This window comes from Plectropomus leopardus, chromosome 16, assembly GCF_008729295.1.
Source record: "Plectropomus leopardus isolate mb chromosome 16, YSFRI_Pleo_2.0, whole genome shotgun sequence".
Classification (NCBI taxonomy): Eukaryota; Metazoa; Chordata; class Actinopteri; order Perciformes; family Serranidae; genus Plectropomus; species Plectropomus leopardus.
In genome coordinates this window covers 379,620-398,729 of record NC_056478.1, presented here as the reverse complement: position 1 = coordinate 398,729, position 19,110 = coordinate 379,620, and the positions used below count along the sequence as shown (strand labels likewise).

General features: G+C 42.4%; 2 protein-coding genes and 1 non-coding gene across 3 annotated transcripts in view; all 3 read left to right on the top strand.

Moving 5' to 3' along the window:
• LOC121955305 (ribonucleoside-diphosphate reductase subunit M2-like) overlaps positions 1–2,554 on the top strand; it is a 20,249-nt gene extending 17,695 nt beyond the window's left edge. Inside the window, 6 exon segments of the mRNA XM_042503189.1 lie at positions 340–473; positions 614–708; positions 792–925; positions 1,100–1,204; positions 1,300–1,413; positions 2,150–2,554. Of these exon segments, the coding sequence (XP_042359123.1) occupies positions 340–473; positions 614–708; positions 792–925; positions 1,100–1,204; positions 1,300–1,413; positions 2,150–2,302 (735 nt within the window). The 3' untranslated portion in view covers positions 2,303–2,554.
• On the top strand, positions 1,472–1,610 carry LOC121956023. Its single transcript, XR_006106657.1, has one exon. It is a non-coding gene; the product is annotated as a small nucleolar RNA SNORD94 (small nucleolar RNA).
• A 2,007-nt stretch (positions 2,555–4,561) lies between the features above and the next one.
• On the top strand, positions 4,562–19,012 carry LOC121955801 (galectin-8-like; the record flags this gene model as incomplete). Its single annotated transcript, XM_042503883.1, has 8 exons — positions 4,562–4,620; positions 14,105–14,193; positions 14,301–14,511; positions 16,247–16,366; positions 16,482–16,553; positions 18,062–18,088; positions 18,510–18,598; positions 18,730–19,012. Coding segments are annotated over exons 1-8 (930 nt in total), but the record flags the coding sequence as incomplete, so codon positions are not given.
• Between the last annotated feature and the right edge of the window lie 98 nt (positions 19,013–19,110).

Here is a 19,110-nt window from a genome sequence, read left to right as displayed (position 1 = left end):
GTGCTGTGTGTGTTCAGGTGTTGATGATGTCATGGCGTGCTGTGTGTGTTCAGGTAGATCTGTCGAAGGACCTGCAGCACTGGGAGTCTCTGAAGGACGAGGAGCGCTACTTCATCTCTCACGTGTTGGCCTTCTTTGCCGCCACGGACGGAATGGCGTCAACGAGAATCTGGTGAGCCCCGCCCACATGTTGATGAGTCGTTGACAGTTTAATGACGAGTTGTTGTTATTGTTGTTTATTGGCAGGTTGTTGTTGTTTATTGGTGAGTTGTTTATCCACGAGTCAGATAGATTTCAGGTGAGCTGATGATGTCATCTGTTTCTCCGTCTGACCACCAGGTGGAGCGCTTCACACAGGAAGTACAGGTGACGGAGGCCAGGTGTTTCTACGGTTTCCAGATCGCCATGGAGAACATCCACTCTGAGATGTACAGCCTCCTCATCAACACCTACATCAAGGAGCCTGCAGAGAGGTGAGGACACACGGGGACAGACGAGGACACACGGGGACAGACGAGGACACACGGGGACACACTATTTTGCTGTGTATATTGAGTGTGTGTGTGTGTGTGTGTGTGTGCGTGTGTGTGATGGTGTGTTCACTGACCCTCAGAGAATACCTGTTCAATGCCATCGAGACTCTGCCGTGTGTGAAGAAGAAGGCCGACTGGGCGATCAACTGGATCGGCAACAAGAGCGCCAACTACGGTAACTGATCACTTCCTGTTTATCAGCTCTGATGTTGATCAGGTATTGATCAGGTATTGATCAGGTGTTGACTCTTCCTGCAGGAGAGCGTGTGGTGGCCTTCGCCGCCGTGGAGGGAATCTTCTTCTCTGGTTCGTTCGCGGCGATCTTCTGGCTGAAGAAGAGAGGCCTGATGCCCGGCCTGACCTTCTCCAACGAGCTCATCAGCAGAGACGAGGTGATTATTGATTACTGATCAGCAGAAGATCAGTGACACGCTTCATCCTGCTGCCTCCACAGCATCGGATTATCACATTCAAAACCACTTTGCTACTGGTTTCACTGGTCTGACGTGTGTATTACTGGTCTGACGTGTGTGTTGCTGGTCTGACGTGTGTGTTACTGGTTTCAGGGTCTGCACTGTGACTTCGCCTGTCTGATGTTCAAACACTTGGTGAAGAAGCCGTCGGCAGAAACCGTCGCTGAGATCGTCAGGAATGCCGTGGAGATCGAGCAGGTGGGTGACGGGAACACGCCCTCCACACGTGGCCGCGCGGGTCTGTGGTTGGACTGGTGTGACTGGTGCGCTGACCGGTGTGTCGTTGTTGTCAGGAGTTCCTGACGGAGGCTCTGCCGGTGAAGCTGATCGGGATGAACTGCGAGCTGATGAAGCGGTACATCGAGTTTGTGGCCGACAGACTGATGCTGGAGCTCGGCTTCTCGAAGGTAAGCTCTCCCAGTAACGCCGCGGCTCCCAGTAAGGAGAGCTCGGGGCTCGGGTGCGTCTGTGGTGATGAGAGGCGCAGGGGTACGGACCTCAGCCGATGATGGGGGCTGAGTGCTGCTGCGGACGCTCTGATCGGGGGACGAGTGGTTCGCCGTCAGAACGCCAGCTGCACGAAAGAGACGCCCGTCTGAACAGACGCCGCCCGAAGGTGTGCGCTCCTCCTCCTGGGACTCTGAGACTCGGAGAAATGAAATGTAGACAAATATTTATACGCGCTGCATTTTAATATTTCCAATATACAGTAATTCTGTTCAGATCTATTTTTCTTGTATTGAACTGACTTTGTTTATTTTTTTCTAATGTACGTTTTGTTTTCATTGAGTTATTTTTTTTTATCATTTATTAAATGTATTTATTTTAATTTTATTTACTTAATTTTTCAGATTTTTATTACAGAGCGTGGACATTTTTTTACCATGAATTTAATTGTTTTCACCAGATTCATTTCTGTTTGCATCTTTTTTTTGTTAATTGTATGACGTTATTTTTCAGGTTTGTGTTTTATTACAGTGACTTTTGCTCCCCGCGGTGCAGTATATGAGGAGTATTTTTCCTTCTTAAACTGCTGCAGTTTGTTCACGTATTCTACTCTATAATGTCTCATTTTCTCAAAGCTGTTTCTGAGTGTGACTGTTAAAGGGTTAAACTGACGTGGGCTCTGCGCTGTGTGTGCAGATCTACCGGGTGGAGAACCCCTTCGACTTCATGGAGAACATCTCTCTGGAGGGAAAGACCAACTTCTTTGAGAAGCGTGTGGGCGAGTACCAGAGGATGGGCGTGATGTCGGGCGCCACAGACAACACCTTCAGGCTGGACGCCGACTTCTGAGGACAGAGGTGGAGACACACTCACTCACGCACACACTCCAGAAGCTTCTGCGGGACCAAACACGCACAACTACACACTGACAAAATCACACAACGTTAACTCTCAGGACGGCGGCGGCTCCGCGGGACGATCGCTGAAATGAGCGTTTCAGCCAATCAGAGCGCAGCGGCCCGGAGTCGGTTCACACGCCGCGCCTCACTGTCAGCAGGAGACCTGGCGGAGGATCCGAACTCCGGTTTTATCATTTTTTAAAAATAAAATCTGCTATATTAGTATGTTTTTATACTAAACAAATGTGTTTTACTTTATTTAGTTTCATTTGTACAGTTTGGGTTTTTTTTTTCTTCTTTTGTAATAAAATCCAAAATCTTGATTGTGTGCATCTGTTCATTCCTGCACCTCTGATCACGCTCACCTCAGACACCAACACAGGGAACCTATCAAAAACAAACATTCACGGCTCTTTCTCTACAGTTTATCAATCCTCCATAATCTTAAACGCTTCAGTCAATTCATTCACTCAGTAAACTTATTACAATTAAATAAAATTACTTCTGAACAGTCAGCTCTTCCCTCCACCAGCACTACCGTACAAAAGAAAAAAACTCGGATTGAGAAGGACAGCATCAACAAATGAATAAGTAATAATATAATAACAATAATTATGACAATATGTCAGAGCTTGTAAACAAACTGTGCTGTTTACATCAGACACATTTCAGGTCTGTCTTCAATATTTTGGGTTTTATTCATTTTCCCTCCAGTGAAGACAAAGCGGATCATAAAACCAGAACCAGAAAAATCAGATATAAGATGGAAATCTGGCTGAATCGATTCGAAACTTTCAGAAATCCAACATCTTATAACAAGAGAAAAGTTTAAATGAGCTCTCACTGTTTCCTCAGGTAGATGATTTTACAAAAGGTGACCAGAGTCATGTCAGTCATGTCTTCATGTATAATATGTGACTGAAAATCCAAAAAATCTGTATAATTTCTGAAAACCAGCAAAATCATTTAACAAGAATTCTCTGGTGGAAACGCGGGATCGTCAAACAGAAAAACCCTCAGGACTCTGTGCTGCAGGACGTACAGGCGTATTTTTACAGCTGTGAATAATAAGAACTATGATTTTGTAATTTTATTTTACCAGGCAGAGCAGGAAAAAGGTTCAATATTCATCAAGCAATTATGATAAAGATGTCAAATTCTCAGCTCTGCAGCTGTTCTCATTTAAACCAACAACATACTTCTCACATGACAGAAAGGCTGCCTGCTTCTGGATTTTCACAAAGCAAAATATTATAAAAATGAATTCATATTACAAACAACGATTCCATCGATAACGTCCTGATCTTTCTGTAGAGAATTAAAAAAAGTTTTCCTGTTGGTGTCGCTTTGATCCAACATGTTAGGATTGATAAAACGTGATCCCGTCAGCAGTTTGAAAAACAAGGTTGATCCAAAAACTAGAAAATAATACATTTAATGTTATAAGTGATTTAATGTCATTTGCACAGTTGTACAGACGCCATCCTCGACGGTGGAAATCTGACATCTGAGGCTCCATCAGCAACAATCACTAAATATGTAGAAGCAAAATCTGAGAATTAAAAAAATTTCAGAACTTGAAGTGAAAAATGTAAATTTTCAACAGAAATTCAGAGTCAAAAGCCCAGAATGACACCCAGAAATAATACAAGTCCTGTTTTTCTGCTCTGATGGCTGTGGGATCAAAAATGTCAGTTTGAATGGGTTTCAATGGAGCATTTTTGGACCTGAATGTAACTATTTAGTTTCCACAGTGTATTTTAGACTTATTGTAGGAGCTGAGCTGCAAATTCACTGATTACACTCAGATACACAATCTGGACTACATTTAGGACACATGCATGAACGTGTGTTATAGCGGTTCTGAGTCATGGATGTATCATGAGGAAGTCGTTTTTAATGAATCATTATCGGAATCACGGGACTTTAATTGACCTCTTTCCTGCAAAACTTCTGCGGCCGTTAAGGAGCGGACAGCTACGTCATCACACCTGCGCGCGCTGCGCGGGTGTGACATTCAGCGCATCGGTACTTTGAAAGTACTGAGGAAGCATAAAGTAAAAAATGTGACATCTCGTGGGTTTTAACTTTAATTTTCCGTTTAAACATATATAAAATGAATCCTCTGTAGCGATGGTGTTTCCGGTCTGTCGCGTCCTTGTGACACTCGACGTGCAGACGTCACATGAGGAAGTAAACAAACCTCCAAAGTGTCCTCGAGGCGCAGACATGTCGGTGTCCAACCCGAGACAGACGTTCCTGAGCCCGGTAGGACACTCTCCGTGCTCGCCTCATGTTCACCTCTCCTTATCGATGTTTTTATTTCCGTCGTTATCGTTAAATTGATTTCTTTACTGAGAATTTATCGGCAGACAGGCGAGCTAGCACCTCAGCTAAGCGTTTCCTCGGTTTTACCAGCTGCGTGAAGTGACGCGTTTTTAACGTGACTCTTTGTCGTTTAACATTTCTAAAAAGCTTCACTCGGTCTGAGGATATTTCACTGTGATTCGGCTCACGTCTCTTTTCTTCCATAACTTTGTTTTAGTCAAATGCGCCGCTCTTCTTTGTTTTCACGCCGGTTCTCCGCCCTCAGTAAACCGGGTTTTATTGACTGTGGAGTCCGGCTGGGTCTGTTTCAGGGCGGCCGAATGAAAAACCGGTTCCTGCTGGTTTGTATACCGACTTAAGTGAAGGAATTAAGCCCGTAAGCGTTTGAAAACAAGAGAGGAAGTTTTAAAACACTCCGAAGTCGTAAAGAGGTTTGGTGGCAAGTTTCCCTTCCGCCGCAGACACATCTGCTATATTTCCAGACGCTCTCATTCAGACATTCATACATGAACGAAACCAACTGTGACTTTAAGATGCGACTTCAAAAAATCTGGTCACAGTAAGAAAGAAAATAAACTGGTCAGAATGAAAACAAAAGGTAAAGTGGTCACAATAAAAAAATACATCATCTGGTCAGATTTGTTTGTTTTTTTAAAATGAAATAAACTGGTCACAATTTAAAAATAAATAAATAAATAAACTGGTCACAGTTTTAAATAAATAAATAAACTTGCCACAATTTTAAATAAATAAATAAACTGGTCACAATTTTAAATACATAAATAAACTGGCCACAATTTAAAAAAAAAAAAAAATACATAAATAAACTGTTCACAATTTTAAATAAATAAATAAATAAACTGGTCACAATTAAAAAAAAAAACATAAATAAACTGGTCACAATTTTAAATAAATAAATAAACTAGTCACAATTCAAATAAATAAATAAATAAATACACTGGTCACAATTTAAATAAATAAACTGGTCACAATTTAAAATAATAAAGTGGTCAATAAAAAACCCACTACATACTAACAATAAAAAGAGTGATGCACAGTTCTCTGATTACAGCACATTTTAGTGGCCTCAGTGCAGTGAGTCTGGTGTGGGCTCTCTCCTCCGGGAATTTGGGCTGACTTTAGGTCTGCATGAATCTCCCAGTTGCTTGCTGTAGCGTGGAGCCCTTCAGCTCTTGACTGCTGCAGCTGCTCTCTCCTCGACCTGAGAAGGTGGATAAAACGTCGCCCATAAGAAAGCTGTTTCAGGTCCTTCCTTACCTGCTTCACCCCGGCGGTCAGCTGAGTCACGGTCTGGTTGTGTCCTTAACAGAACTTCCCATCTGCCAGACTTGACTATGTCACTGTGTACTTTTACCTGTCTGTTCTCATGCGCAGCTACTGTGACAGGTGAACAGACATCTGCTTTACTATCGATGTTACAATGCAGTGCTTTCAAACGTGAAATGTACAGGTTTGTCTGTGATGTTTGTCTCTCTTGGCGTGGTGCCACTGGTGCAGAGAGTGAGACGTGAACTGATTCTTGGAATTTGGTGAGTTACGATAATGTTGTTGTTGTTAGCATGTTGCTATCATTGATTTAGCGTTGGCGGTTCTCCAAAGCCCCCAGGAAGTGCGCCAGGTGCTGATCCAAAATTTACATAGTGGCCATAAGTGGAATTACAGCGCTTAAGTTGGTCACGTGATGCACACGGGCCCAGAAAGACTTGTCTCCATTGACTTACATCGAGAAAACAGACGTCTGTAAAATAGTAAATCATTTTTTGTTAACATCAAAACCCCCACGAAATGTCTTCTATCACAGTCTAGATGTAAACCATCCTGTTCAATAACATTTGGAAAGTCTAAAAGAGCAGCAAGATTACATTTTTTTAGACCACCATTCTAGCTAGCGAGGTACTAATCCGGAAGTAGGCTGCTCCACCGGTGGAAGTTACCTGCTCGGCTGCCATTAATCTCTACCATGCTGCTCTATGGGCCAGTAAATGAGCAATTCTCATAAACACAAATGAGGCTCCGCCCCCACAGCTGTATCCAGACTTCCTGTTACACATCCACAGCTGTATCCAGACTTCCTGTAATACATCCATGGGTGGTCTGAATGAAGGTTGCCCATGTTATTGTTTGTGTTACTGTGAGCCACCCGTGGCAAAGAGGGTGTTTTTTACGTGTACTGTGCCATATGAATGTTGTTAGAAACTGTGGTAATGGCTAATGCGAGCTAGGTAGCATGGTGGCTAATGCTAGTTTGCTAACCGTAATTGATGTAATAGTGATCCGGAACACAGTGTTTTCCTATAAAACATTAGTAATTCAGTCATGTGGATTGTTTAAATAACTGTTCTGTGACAGTGTGGTATTTTGATAGTTGCTTATGTTGCTAGGCCTCTGCCTGCATGGTAGGATGTGCCCAAAGTGACAGCTCACAGCTTTATCTTGCACTTGCTTATTCACCCACAAAAACACAACCACACACACATTTTCCCCTGCCCAATCTCTTCCCCTTCTATTTCCCTTTAGATTGACTGACTTTTTTTTGACTTTGTACTCTTTGACTTGGATGGACAATTTCCGGTGCTGGTGGGGTATCAAACCGAAGGGTGTGACGTTGGTTTTCATGAATGTACCTAATAAAATTATTGTACAGTGTATGTGTTGTACATCAGTTTACCAGTTCCTCCTCTTCACGCTCCTAGAGTCTCTTCTGGGTTAATTTGATCCACTCATCCTGGAATTGTTAGAGAGAAGACCCCGCTAACTCACGGTAGGCTGACCTTCCACAGAGTGTGCAGCTAGGGCTCTCTGCTAACTCCCTTGTGTGGAGGTTTGATGGAGCAGGCAGGACATCGTACACACAACACAACAGATACTTGATCCGGTATCCCTCCATGCTTCAGATGTCCTGCCAGGATAGTGGCCTATATCCCCCACTTTCCCACTTTGTCCAGCTGCCTTGCTTATTCATGGCTGTGACCGTGACCTGTCGACCTTTCTCCTCATCCTTGCAAACCTCTCTCTGCACCATGTCCTTTGGGTTTGTCTTCCTCTGCCTTGCCCTGGTGGAGCAATCCAAACCCATCCTGCCTTGGGCTACTGCCCCAACAATGTTGGCTCGATGCAGACGCTCCTCTAACCACTCCCGTCCTGTTCTCACCTGGATGTCTGCCTGACGTACCCTTGCATCTCTGCTGTCTTGCAGCAGCATGGCCTGGCATGTTTTTGTTGCCTTGTAATTCTCAACCACAGATGTCACTGGCAGCTGCAGTTTGCTGCTTTTGCTGTACAGGCCAACGGAGCAAAAACTGTTGGGGATACCTAGCCATCTTCTCAGGTAGGTGTTTACCTTCCTCTCTAGGTTCTTAGCTGTTGAAGTAGGTACCTCATAGATGAGCAGTGGCCAGAGCAATCTGGGAAGCACACCATGTCAGTATCCATATGCTTTAAACTTGCCAGGTAGGCCACTCTTCTCTAGAGATGTCATCCAAGTTCCTGCTTGATCAAGCATCTCCTTAACACTTTGCCTGTCACTGAGATCTGCTCTGTACAACTTCCCCAAGCTTTTTGCTGGTATTTCTTGGACAGTTGGAATGGTTTCCTCTGTAATCTTAAAGTGAAACCGGTCCTGGACAAGCCCCCTCTGCAGTACTAGGCTTCTGGATTTTGCAGGTTTGAACTCCATCGGTGACCAGTCGGTGAGCTCGACCAAATCCTCCAAAATCCATCTCCTTTCAGGTACTGATCTTGCTGTAATTGGTAGGTCATCTATAAATGCCCTAATTGGTGCCCGTTGGATGCCACTTGCCAGCGCTGCACCCTGACGTAACTTCTCTGCTGATTTAACAAAAAGGTTCATTGCTGTTGAGAACAGTGTCATTGGGATTGTGCGCCCAGTGACAACGCCCACCTTCAGTCCCTGCCTGTCAGTGGTAAAATGCCTGCGGATAAATCGCATCTTAACATTGTCGTGGTAGCACTGCAAGAGCTTCTAGAATCGCCCTGGGACATTGTTGGTCTTTACGTAGTGTTATTCCCACCAGTTTATAGGATATTGCTCCATTGGTGTTGGTTAGATCCAGCCACAACACTGCCAGGTCAACTTGATTTGTTTTTGCATACTCAGTGATCTTAGAGATTACACTGGTGTGCTCCAGACAGCCTGGTACCCCTGGAACTCCACACTTTTGCACTGAGGTGTAGAAGTACTCACTATCCAGCATGAAAGCGGTCAGCCTCCTTACCAGGATCCTGAGGAAGATTTCTCCCTCCATACTGAGGAGGGAGATGGTGCCGGATTGCTTGACCTCTTTGGAAATTAAGCATCTTTCTGCTATCAGCCAGCTATCTGGCAAGAAGTTCTTCCTCCATGCCACCTTCAGTGGTCTCCAGAGTTGTCTCCTGAGCCTTTCTCACTGCTGGTACATTTTATGTGGGATGCTGCTTGGTCCTCGGGCTGCATTCTCTCAAGCTTTTTTAAGGAGGTTGTCGACTTCTTGCCAAGTTGTTTCCTCTGCTTTGAAGGGGACAGTTGGTTCTGGTGGTTTGAAGAGCTTCTCAGTCTCTACTAATCTGTCCTCCTTTTCGGGGCTTGCTATGGATTTGACTCCTTCTTCGTTGCTCTCAACTCCCCTGATCTTTCGTCTCTCAGGAGTTTTGACAGATACGTGAATGGGTTCTTGGTGAAGGCCACTCTTGCCTTCATCCGTCGCTTCCTGTCTCTGCGGTGACACTCAGCCCGGCGTTGGGATCTTAATGCGCTCCCTCAGGTTGTATCTGATTTCAGTGAGTACTGGTTTCTCATTGTCTGTCGCAGAATGCAAAGAAGCTGAGTTTAGAGCCAGTTAAATGCAAAGGTGAAGAGATAGGTTTTTAGTTTTCTTTTAAAAATATTTAGTGAGCTGGCTTCTCTGATATCTGTCGACAGTTTGTTTTTCAGAGCTGTAAGTAGGTGAGTAAGGAACAGCCAAGTCAGTGATGTAACTTGGTCCATTAAGGGCTTTGTATGTTCGCAGAAGGACCTTAAAATCAGCTGTAACTGTTACAGGAAGCTAAAATTGGCCTGATCCACTCTTGGTTCTGGTTAACAGCTGAGCTGCAGAGTTTTGGATCAGCTGAAGTCTCTCTGTGGATTTTTTCTGTAACCCTGTAAAAAGTGTGTTACAATAATCGAGTCGGCTTGAAACAAAGGCATGAATCAGTTTTTCTGCATCTTTTTGATTTATAAATGGCCATACTTTAGCTATGTTTCTGAGGTGGAAGAAAGATTTTTTGGTCACCTTGTTAATGTGGAACTGAAAGCTCAAATCTGAGTCAAGAATAACACCAACACTTGTGACCTCAGATTTAATCCAGGGAGTCAAATTACCCAGATTATCCAAAAGCATTTCTCTTTTTGTTTTAGGGCCAACTGGTAGGATCTCAGTTTTGTCTTTGTTTAACTTTAAGAAGTTATGCTTATCTATTTATTTATTGCCAGCAGACAGGTAGTGATGGAGTTTAAAGCTGCTGCATCATTTGGTTCCACAGAGATGTACAACTATGTGTCGTCGGCATAACTAAAGGAGGTGTATCATCTAACTTAAATCCTTAAACTTCCAGTTTAAAATTCAACACAAAATCTGGCCTGTGAGAAAAATGCTGTAGATTTGGGGATATATATATGTACATATATATATATATATATATATATATATATATATATATATATATATATATATATATATATATATATATTAGTATATATATATATATTATTAGTGCTGGGCCGTTAACGGCGTTAACGTGCTGCGTTAACGCGGGATTCTTATCGCGCGATAAGGAAATTATCGCGCGATAAACTATTCACTAAGTTGGGTCTATACAGTGAGCAAGGCACCAATTTCACTTTGTTGTTTAAGCGCGGATGTATACCTGGTCGAATTACGTGGAGGGGGCGCGAACAAGGCGGAAGCTGGTCTGCCTGAGTGACCGGAGTGATTGGCTCAAGCCGTGTCACAAAGCTGCTGACCGTTAATGGTCTTCTTCATGACCTCTAATGTAGGCCCACAGTTCAGTTAGGGTCATGTTATCAGAGGCTGCGCCCTCTGCTGTTCATTCCAGTTAGCAGGAAAAAGCTTTTTCCACATGGAGACAGAACCTGTGCTCCTAAATGTCTGTGTTTAACAAAATAAAATAAAGTTAAACACCAAAGTAAATCTTATGGAACATTATTTTTCTTTACCAAATATATAGTAGAACAGCTTTCTCAAGCAGTTTGTGATGCATTTTCATCATTTAGATAGATAGATATTATTTTGAATGTCTTTGGCAAAATTCAAATCTATAATTTTAATCTAGATTAATCTAGATTAACTACAGGATTGCAAGTGAGATTAATCTAGATTAAAAAAATTTAATCTATGCCCAGCACTAATATATATATATATATATATATATATATATATATATATATATGTACACACTCACCGGCCACTTTATTAGGTACACCTTGCTAGTACCGGTTGGACCCCCTTTTGCCTTCAGAACTGCCTTAATCCTTCGTGGCATAGATTCAACAAGGTACTGGAAACAGTCCTCAGAGAGTTTGGTCCATATTGACATGATAGCATCACGCAGTTTCTGCAGATTTGTCGGCTGCACATCCATGATGCGAATCTCCCGTTCCACCACATCCCAAAGGTGCTCTGTTGGATTGAGATCTGGTGACTGTGGAGGCCATTTGAGTCCAGTGAACTCATTGTCATGTTCAAGAAACCAGTCTGAGATGATTCGAGCTTTATGACATGGCGCGTTATCCTGCTGGAAGTAGCCATCAGAAGATGGGTACACTGTGGTCATAAAGGGATGGACATGGTCAGCACAATACTCAGGTAGGCTGTGCCATTGCAACGATACTCAGTTGGTACTAAGGGGCCCAAAGTGTGCCAAGAAAATATCCCCCACACCATCAGCCTGAACCGTTGATACAAGGCAGGATGGATCCATGCTTTCATGTTGTTGACGCCAAATTCTGACCCTACCATCCGAATGTCGCAGCAGAAATGGAGACTCATCAGACAGGCAACGTTTTTCCAATCTTCTATTGTCCAATTTTGGTGAGCCTGTGTGAATTGTAGTTTCCTGTTCTTAGCTGACAGGAGTGGCACCCGGTGTGGTCTTCTGCTGCTGTAGCCCATCTGCCTCAAGGTTCGACGTGTTGTGCGTTCAGAGATGCTCTTCTGCATACCTCGGTTGTAACGAGTGGTTATTTGAGTTACTGTTGCCTTTCTATCAGCTCGAACCAGTCTGGCCATTCTCCTCTGACCTCTGGCATCAACAAGGCATTTTCGCCCACAGAACTGCAGAACATTTTCTCTTTTTCGACCATTCTCTGTAAACCCTAGAGATGGTTGTGCGTGAAAATCCCAGTAGATCAGCAGTTTCTGAAATACTCAGACCAGCCCGTCTGGCACCAACAACCATGCCACGTTCAAAGTCACTTAAATCTTCCCCATTCTGATGCTCGGTTTGAACTGCAGCAGATCGTCCTGACCATGTCTACGTGCCTAAATGCATTGAGTTGCTGCCATGTGCTTGGCTGATTAGAAATTTGCGTTCACGAGCAGTTGGACAGGTGTGCCTAATAAAGTGGCCGGTGAGTGTATATATATATATATATGTACTTTCCTGTGAAATGTAGCAGATAATGCTACAGATTATCTCAATGAACTGATTTGAAACAGACATATTTCCCTGCCGGGAATCTCGGTGGTTCTTGTCAGATGTTGTCAGATGTTTGAATATTTCTGACTTTTCTTTCCCTCCCGGCAGGCGCTTCCCTTCGCCGGGACGATCCTGGGCGTCTGCTGCCGGGGGAGATGGTTCTCATTCAGGGCTCGGTATCATCTGATGCTGACAGGTGAGAACTCGTAGCACAACGCACATAAAACCTGCTGGATCCATTTCTGGCTGAAGTTTAATTTAGTTTTTGAGACTCACCTGTCGTCCCTCTGCGCCTTCTTGCAGGTTCCAGGTGGATTTCACGTGTGGCAGCAGCGTGAAGCCGAGGGCCGACGTGGCGTTTCACTTTAACCCGAGGTTCAAGCGGTCGCCGTGCATTGTCTGCAACTCGCTGCAGAGGGAGCGCTGGGGCAGAGAGGAGATCCTGTATGAGAAGCACTTCACTCCTGGGGAGGCGTTCGAGCTCATCATCCTCGTCCTGAAGGACAAGTTCAAGGTGAGCGACAAGCTGCAGGTGGACAGTTTTTATACCACAATATGTCTCTTATTATCCTTACACATAACATGTATTCACACAAATACATATAGTGTAAAAGTTCAAATAAAGGCGTGGTCCCTTTAACCGCCGGCTGTGGCTCCACATTGTGACAAATAAAGGCCTGTCTCTATTAGAGGCTTGCTGTGGTTACCATGGTTACCATGCAGCTCATTAAACAATTATTACATTACGTTTATATGTTTAAGCTTTTGTCAGTTTGGACACACAATGTGAGCTCTGTGAGATTCTCACAGTTCAGTCATTCACCAAAGAAGAAGACGGGATTATCAGCAGAGCAAACAAGAGACCCAAAAAGAGAATAATAGATGAAGACCTTTTATTTTATTTATTTTTTATATGTAGGGAAAAATGTCCAGTGAACTATATTCAGAATTATATATTTAAAAAGATATATTTTCCGATTATTTTAAAGAACGATGAAGTCTATGATGTGACTGTGTGTGTCACATGACGTGCTTGTCAGAGGGGCATATGGTCGCTTATTGTCTGATGACAGCTGGAGGGCGACTTTACAGGTTAGTTCAGAGATGCTCTTCTGCATACCTCGGTTGTAACGAGTGGTTATTTGAGTTACTGTTGCCTTTCTATCAGCTCGAACCAGTCTGGCCATTCTCCTTTGACCTCTGGCATCAACAAGGCATTTTCGCCCACAGAACTGCAGAACATTTTCTCTTTTTCGGACCATTCTCTGTAAACCCTAGAGATGGTTGTGCGTGAAAATCCCAGTAGATCAGCAGTTTCTGAAATACTCAGACCAGCCCGTCTGGCACCAACAACCATGCCACGTTCAAAGTCACTTAAATCACCTTTCTTCCCCATTCTGATGCTCGGTTTGAACTGCAGCAGATCGTCCTGACCATGTCTACGTGCCTAAATGCATTGAGTTGCTGCCATGTGCTTGGCTGATTAGAAATTTGCATTCACGAGCAGTTGGACAGGTGTGCCTAATAAAGTGGCCGGTGAGTGTATATATATATATGTACTTTCCTGTGAAATGTAGCAGATAATGCTACAGATTATCTCAATGAACTGATTTGAAACAGACATATTTCCCTGCCGGGAATCTCGGTGGTTCTTGTCAGATGTTGTCAGATGTTTGAATATTTCTGACTTTTCTTTCCCTCCCGGCAGGCGCTTCCCTTCGCCGGGACGATCCTGGGCGGTCTGCTGCCGGGGGAGATGGTTCTCATTCAGGGCTCGGTATCATCTGATGCTGACAGGTGAGAACTCGTAGCACAACGCACATAAAACCTGCTGGATCCATTTCTGGCTGAAGTTTAATTTAGTTTTTGAGACTCACCTGTCGTCCCTCTGCGCCTTCTTGCAGGTTCCAGGTGGATTTCACGTGTGGCAGCAGCGTGAAGCCGAGGGCCGACGTGGCGTTTCACTTTAACCCGAGGTTCAAGCGGTCGCCGTGCATTGTCTGCAACTCGCTGCAGAGGGAGCGCTGGGGCAGAGAGGAGATCCTGTATGAGAAGCACTTCACTCCTGGGGAGGCGTTCGAGCTCATCATCCTCGTCCTGAAGGACAAGTTCAAGGTGAGAGACAAGCTGCAGGTGGACAGTTTTTATACCAACAATATGTCTCTTATTATCCTTACACATAACATGTATTCACACAAATACATATAGTGTAAAAGTTCAAATAAAGGCGTGGTCCCTTTAACCAGCCGGCTGTGGCTCCACATTGTGACAAATAAAGGCCTGTCTCTATTAGAGGCTTGCTGTGGTTACCATGGTTACCATGCAGCTCATTAAACAATTATTACATTACGTTTATATGTTTAAGCTTTTGTCAGTTTGGACACACAATGTGAGCTCTGTGAGATTCTCACAGTTCAGTCATTCACCAAAGAAGAAGACGGGATTATCAGCAGAGCAAACAAGAGACCCAAAAAGAGAATAATAGATGAAGAAGACCTTTTATTTTATTTATTTTTTATATGTAGGGAAAAATGTCCAGTGAACTATATTCAGAATTATATATTTAAAAAGATATATTTTCAGATTATTTTAAAGAACGATGAAGTCTATGATGTGACTGTGTGTGTCACATGACGTGCTTGTCAGAGGGGCATATGGTCGCTTATTGTCTGATGACAGCTGGAGGGCGACTTTACAGGTTACTGCTTTTATGAGTGTTTAATTGTTTTTATGCTTTTCTGATTGTTGAGAGATTGTTGATGTGGGCCAGTATCTGTGAAAATGGACAATAAAGTCTTCTTTTATCTTATATTATTATCTTAATTTTAAGCAGTTTTTAAGGTCATTCCTTCTCTGTGTTTTTTGTTTTACTTTATCTTTTTTTATTTGTTTGTTTTTTATTTGGCAAAATTTCAGGTAATTTGTTTTGTACTTTTCACAGATTTCTTGTGAACTTCTGGGTCATTTCTTCTTTTGTTGCTCATTATCTTCTTCACACGTTTTTGAATGAAATAAAGCCAGTCTGCCCAGGTCTCAAAGGGTTAAATGAATAATCAGATTGTATGTCCATCTTTGCTGAGCAGCAGCTTTGAATGAAATGAATTAAAAGCCCGTCCCAAATATAAGCCTGCTGATTTCAGTGATTTAGGTAAATAACAGCCTGGGCTGCTCATTGAAGATTTGGGGTATAAACACTAGTTATATAGAAACTATTCCTGCTCTGTTTACACAGATTACTGAGGCCAACTAACCCGAACAAAAACTAACCTGAAAGCTGAACAAAGTTGCTTGATTTTATTCTAAACATCAGAGTAAAAACAATGAAGAGCTTAGAAGAAATGACACTAACATTGCTAAAAAAAATTGCAAAAATACCATTTTTGTAAGTAAACCATTAATGTAAGTCGTAAAACTATTCATACTGCAAAGTTAAGGTCCTGCACTGCATTCAAATATTGACTTCAGTGTAAAAACAGGTTTGATACGAGTGCGCAATACGAGTTCTTCAGATTTTTAAAATTTGTTTTTTAATTGTTTTTTTGGCACTTTGAGTGCCATCATGTTTCATTTTAACTGGAGAGAAGGCAGACGTCTGCACGGCCGACATCTCCAACACTTTGCAACTCACACCGAAACTATCCAGACTGATGAACAGCACGATAAGTTAGAGGAAAAACACGTAGTTTTGATTTTGGAGTGTAACTTCCCTTTAAATATGTGAAGCTGACAGCAGGTGTGCACTTTTTCTTTCTAACATTTTGAATACAGGACTTTTCCTTGCTGTGTGTTTAATATCTACATTGTTGTGGTGCTATTTTTCACTTCGGTGTTTCTCCCACGGCTGCTGCAGGTGGCAGTGAACGGCGGTCACGTGTTGGAGTTCAAACACCGCGTGGAGCTGGAGCGAGTCGACACTCTGGCCATATCTGGAAAGGTCAAAGTTCAGGCTGTTGGCATCCTCCCGAGCCCCGTGAGTCCCTCACAACAACGTCTGTGATAGAAAAGTAACGTGTGATCATTTCTTCATGTGATAAAACTTGTGATGAAGATGAATAAAAGATTTTGTTGTTTTTGTTTTTTTTTAGAGTGAAGTTTCCCCTGCAGCTGGTCTGACCAATCAGGAGCAACCAGACATGAATCAGAAACCTCATCAGACAGTAAGCTTGTTCTTATGTTCAACTTCAACTTTCAGGAGTCTTTGTTCATTTTCTGCTATCAGAGTAATCAATATACAAAATATTCAATATGCAAACAAATAATCAGACAGTATCAGTCAACATTTCTAAAATAAAAATATGTGTGGTGGAGCTCACACGTTCTCACTTTGTTTACTGTCCGTCACTGATTATTAAGCTTTGACACTTTTTGTAATATTTTATATTTTATCAGCTCAAATTGTTGCCAGGTGTTACGAGTTCATGCAGCTGAGTGTCGTCACCATGAAAAGAAAAAGTATATTTTATGGAACCCTACGCCATTTTTGACCATTTTTGACCATTTTTGGACTGCCTGGATTTATTATGTAATAAAGCTCACATGAAATCAACCCTGTACTGCTCAGTCAAGATGTACACATCATTGTTTTCAGGACAACGCGGTCTTTAAGAATATTTGTACGGCAGAGATTTCACCTGAGTGTAGAAATGGAAATGGGACCATAAAGACAAAAGAAAAACAAAAATCAAATCTGACAGATTTTTACTGTAACAACACATATAAACACACAGTACTAAGCTTTCCTGGTTTCCTGAAACTGTTCTCTTCAGTGTTGGGACTTAAATATATTCATAGAATGTAAGTATAGGGTTTCCAGCCATGTGAAGAAAACAGACAAAGTAATAAACCAACTATGTGGTTACAAATGGTTAATTACCAAACATGGATAAGATATGGACAAAAAGAGAATCCATATAGGATCTTTGAGATTTATTGTAAAAAGTCTCCAAGAAGACATTTGGCTGAATCGGGCTGGGATCACAACGAGAGCGGCCCTGGAACGGTACAGTCGCTAGCTTCCAACAGAAAAAACGAATAGGGATCTACGATTTATTTCAATTTTATGAAATTATTTATTAACTATGCACATTTTTTTGGTCACGTGACAAGCCCGATGTCATATTTTCCACAAGAAGAAGCGCATAAATAGAAAGCAACAGTCAGATGTGCAATAGAGAAAGACTTCAGAGAGTCCAAGACACTCAAACAGATAATAAGAGCAAACATTTAATTAGTTCGTATACAGGAAATGAATCAGCGGCAGTATTAGTGAACATTTATCAAACAAAAACACCAGATGTGGACCTCATAGTGAAGGATTTGTTAACTTTCTTTTACTTCATATGATTATAAGGCATTGATTATTTCTAATATTTTACAAATTAGTTGTCACCAGGTGTAATGCAGCTGAGTGCCGTCAGCACAAAAATGAAGACGCATATTACATTTATATGTTATTTTCCACATAGAGAATCACTGAAACAGAAAGCAACAGAGGACCCAAACTCGAGTGAGATGTGCAGTCGAGTCCTCAGACAGAGAATATGAGAATAGAAAGCGTGAAGTTTAGTCTTTAAATTGTTTTCTCTCTGTAGCAAACTTGTTTCAGAACAATGTTTTGTTTTGTTTTTTTGCATTGATGTCAATTTTTTTTTTCTTTTTTTTCCAGCCAGTAATCTCCTCCTCAGGTGACTTGGTAAGTTTTACTGTTGCACGATGGTATAGCTTTTTAAAAGCAAATCATAGTATAGTATGTCCTAACACAGTTGCCGTATAGTATGATAAAAAAAGTCATAGAACAGTATGTTGAAAAAGTCATAGTATAGAGTGTCGTAATTCGTTATATTGTCATAAATCATGATCAAGTGTGTTGTAAAAAAAAAATCATATTGTATGTCTGAGAAAAAAAGTCATAGTATGTCTAAAAACTGTTATAACAGTCGTATAGAATGTGGAAAAAATGAGGTCAGTATAGTGAATAGTATAGTGAAAAAAGCCACAGCCTTCAGCCCTTCAGTATATAGAAATTTCAGTCAACTTTTTAGTCAGTTTTTAAAAAAATGTAAAGTCTAAAGTTTGCGAGTTTCTCTCATATCATTGTCCGTCTGTCTCTGCAGAGGATTCCCTTCAGAGGGGAGCTGGTTAAAGGACTGACTGTCGGACGCAGCGTCACCATTAAAGGAGAAGCAAATCAGAACGCACAGAGGTGGACCACACCTCGACACACTGTCTGTCTGTCTGTGTAGTTTGCAGTTGAAGAGTATAGATGTTTTGATTGTTTGAACCAGAATCAGGGGTTTCTTTTCTGTATTTTCAACATGATTTTCTATGTTTCAGTTTCGCTGTGAATCTGCGAGTGTCTGGCAGCAGCGACATCGCTCTTCATCTGAACCCTCGTCTGAAAAAAGAGGTCTTTGTCAGGAACTCCTTCCTGTCTGAGTGCTGGGGCCCCGAGGAGAGACAGCTGGACTCCTTCCCCTTCAGTGCAGGACAATACTTTGAGGTACCGCACCACAGGACAATCATCCACCTCCACGCAGCCAACAACCATCCACCACCAACAACCACCAAAAACCATCCACCACCAACAACCAACAACCATCCACCACCAACAACCACCAAAAACCATCCACCACCAACAACCAACAACCATCCACCACCAACAACCAACAACCATCCACCACCAACAACCAACAAAAACCATCCAACACCACCAAC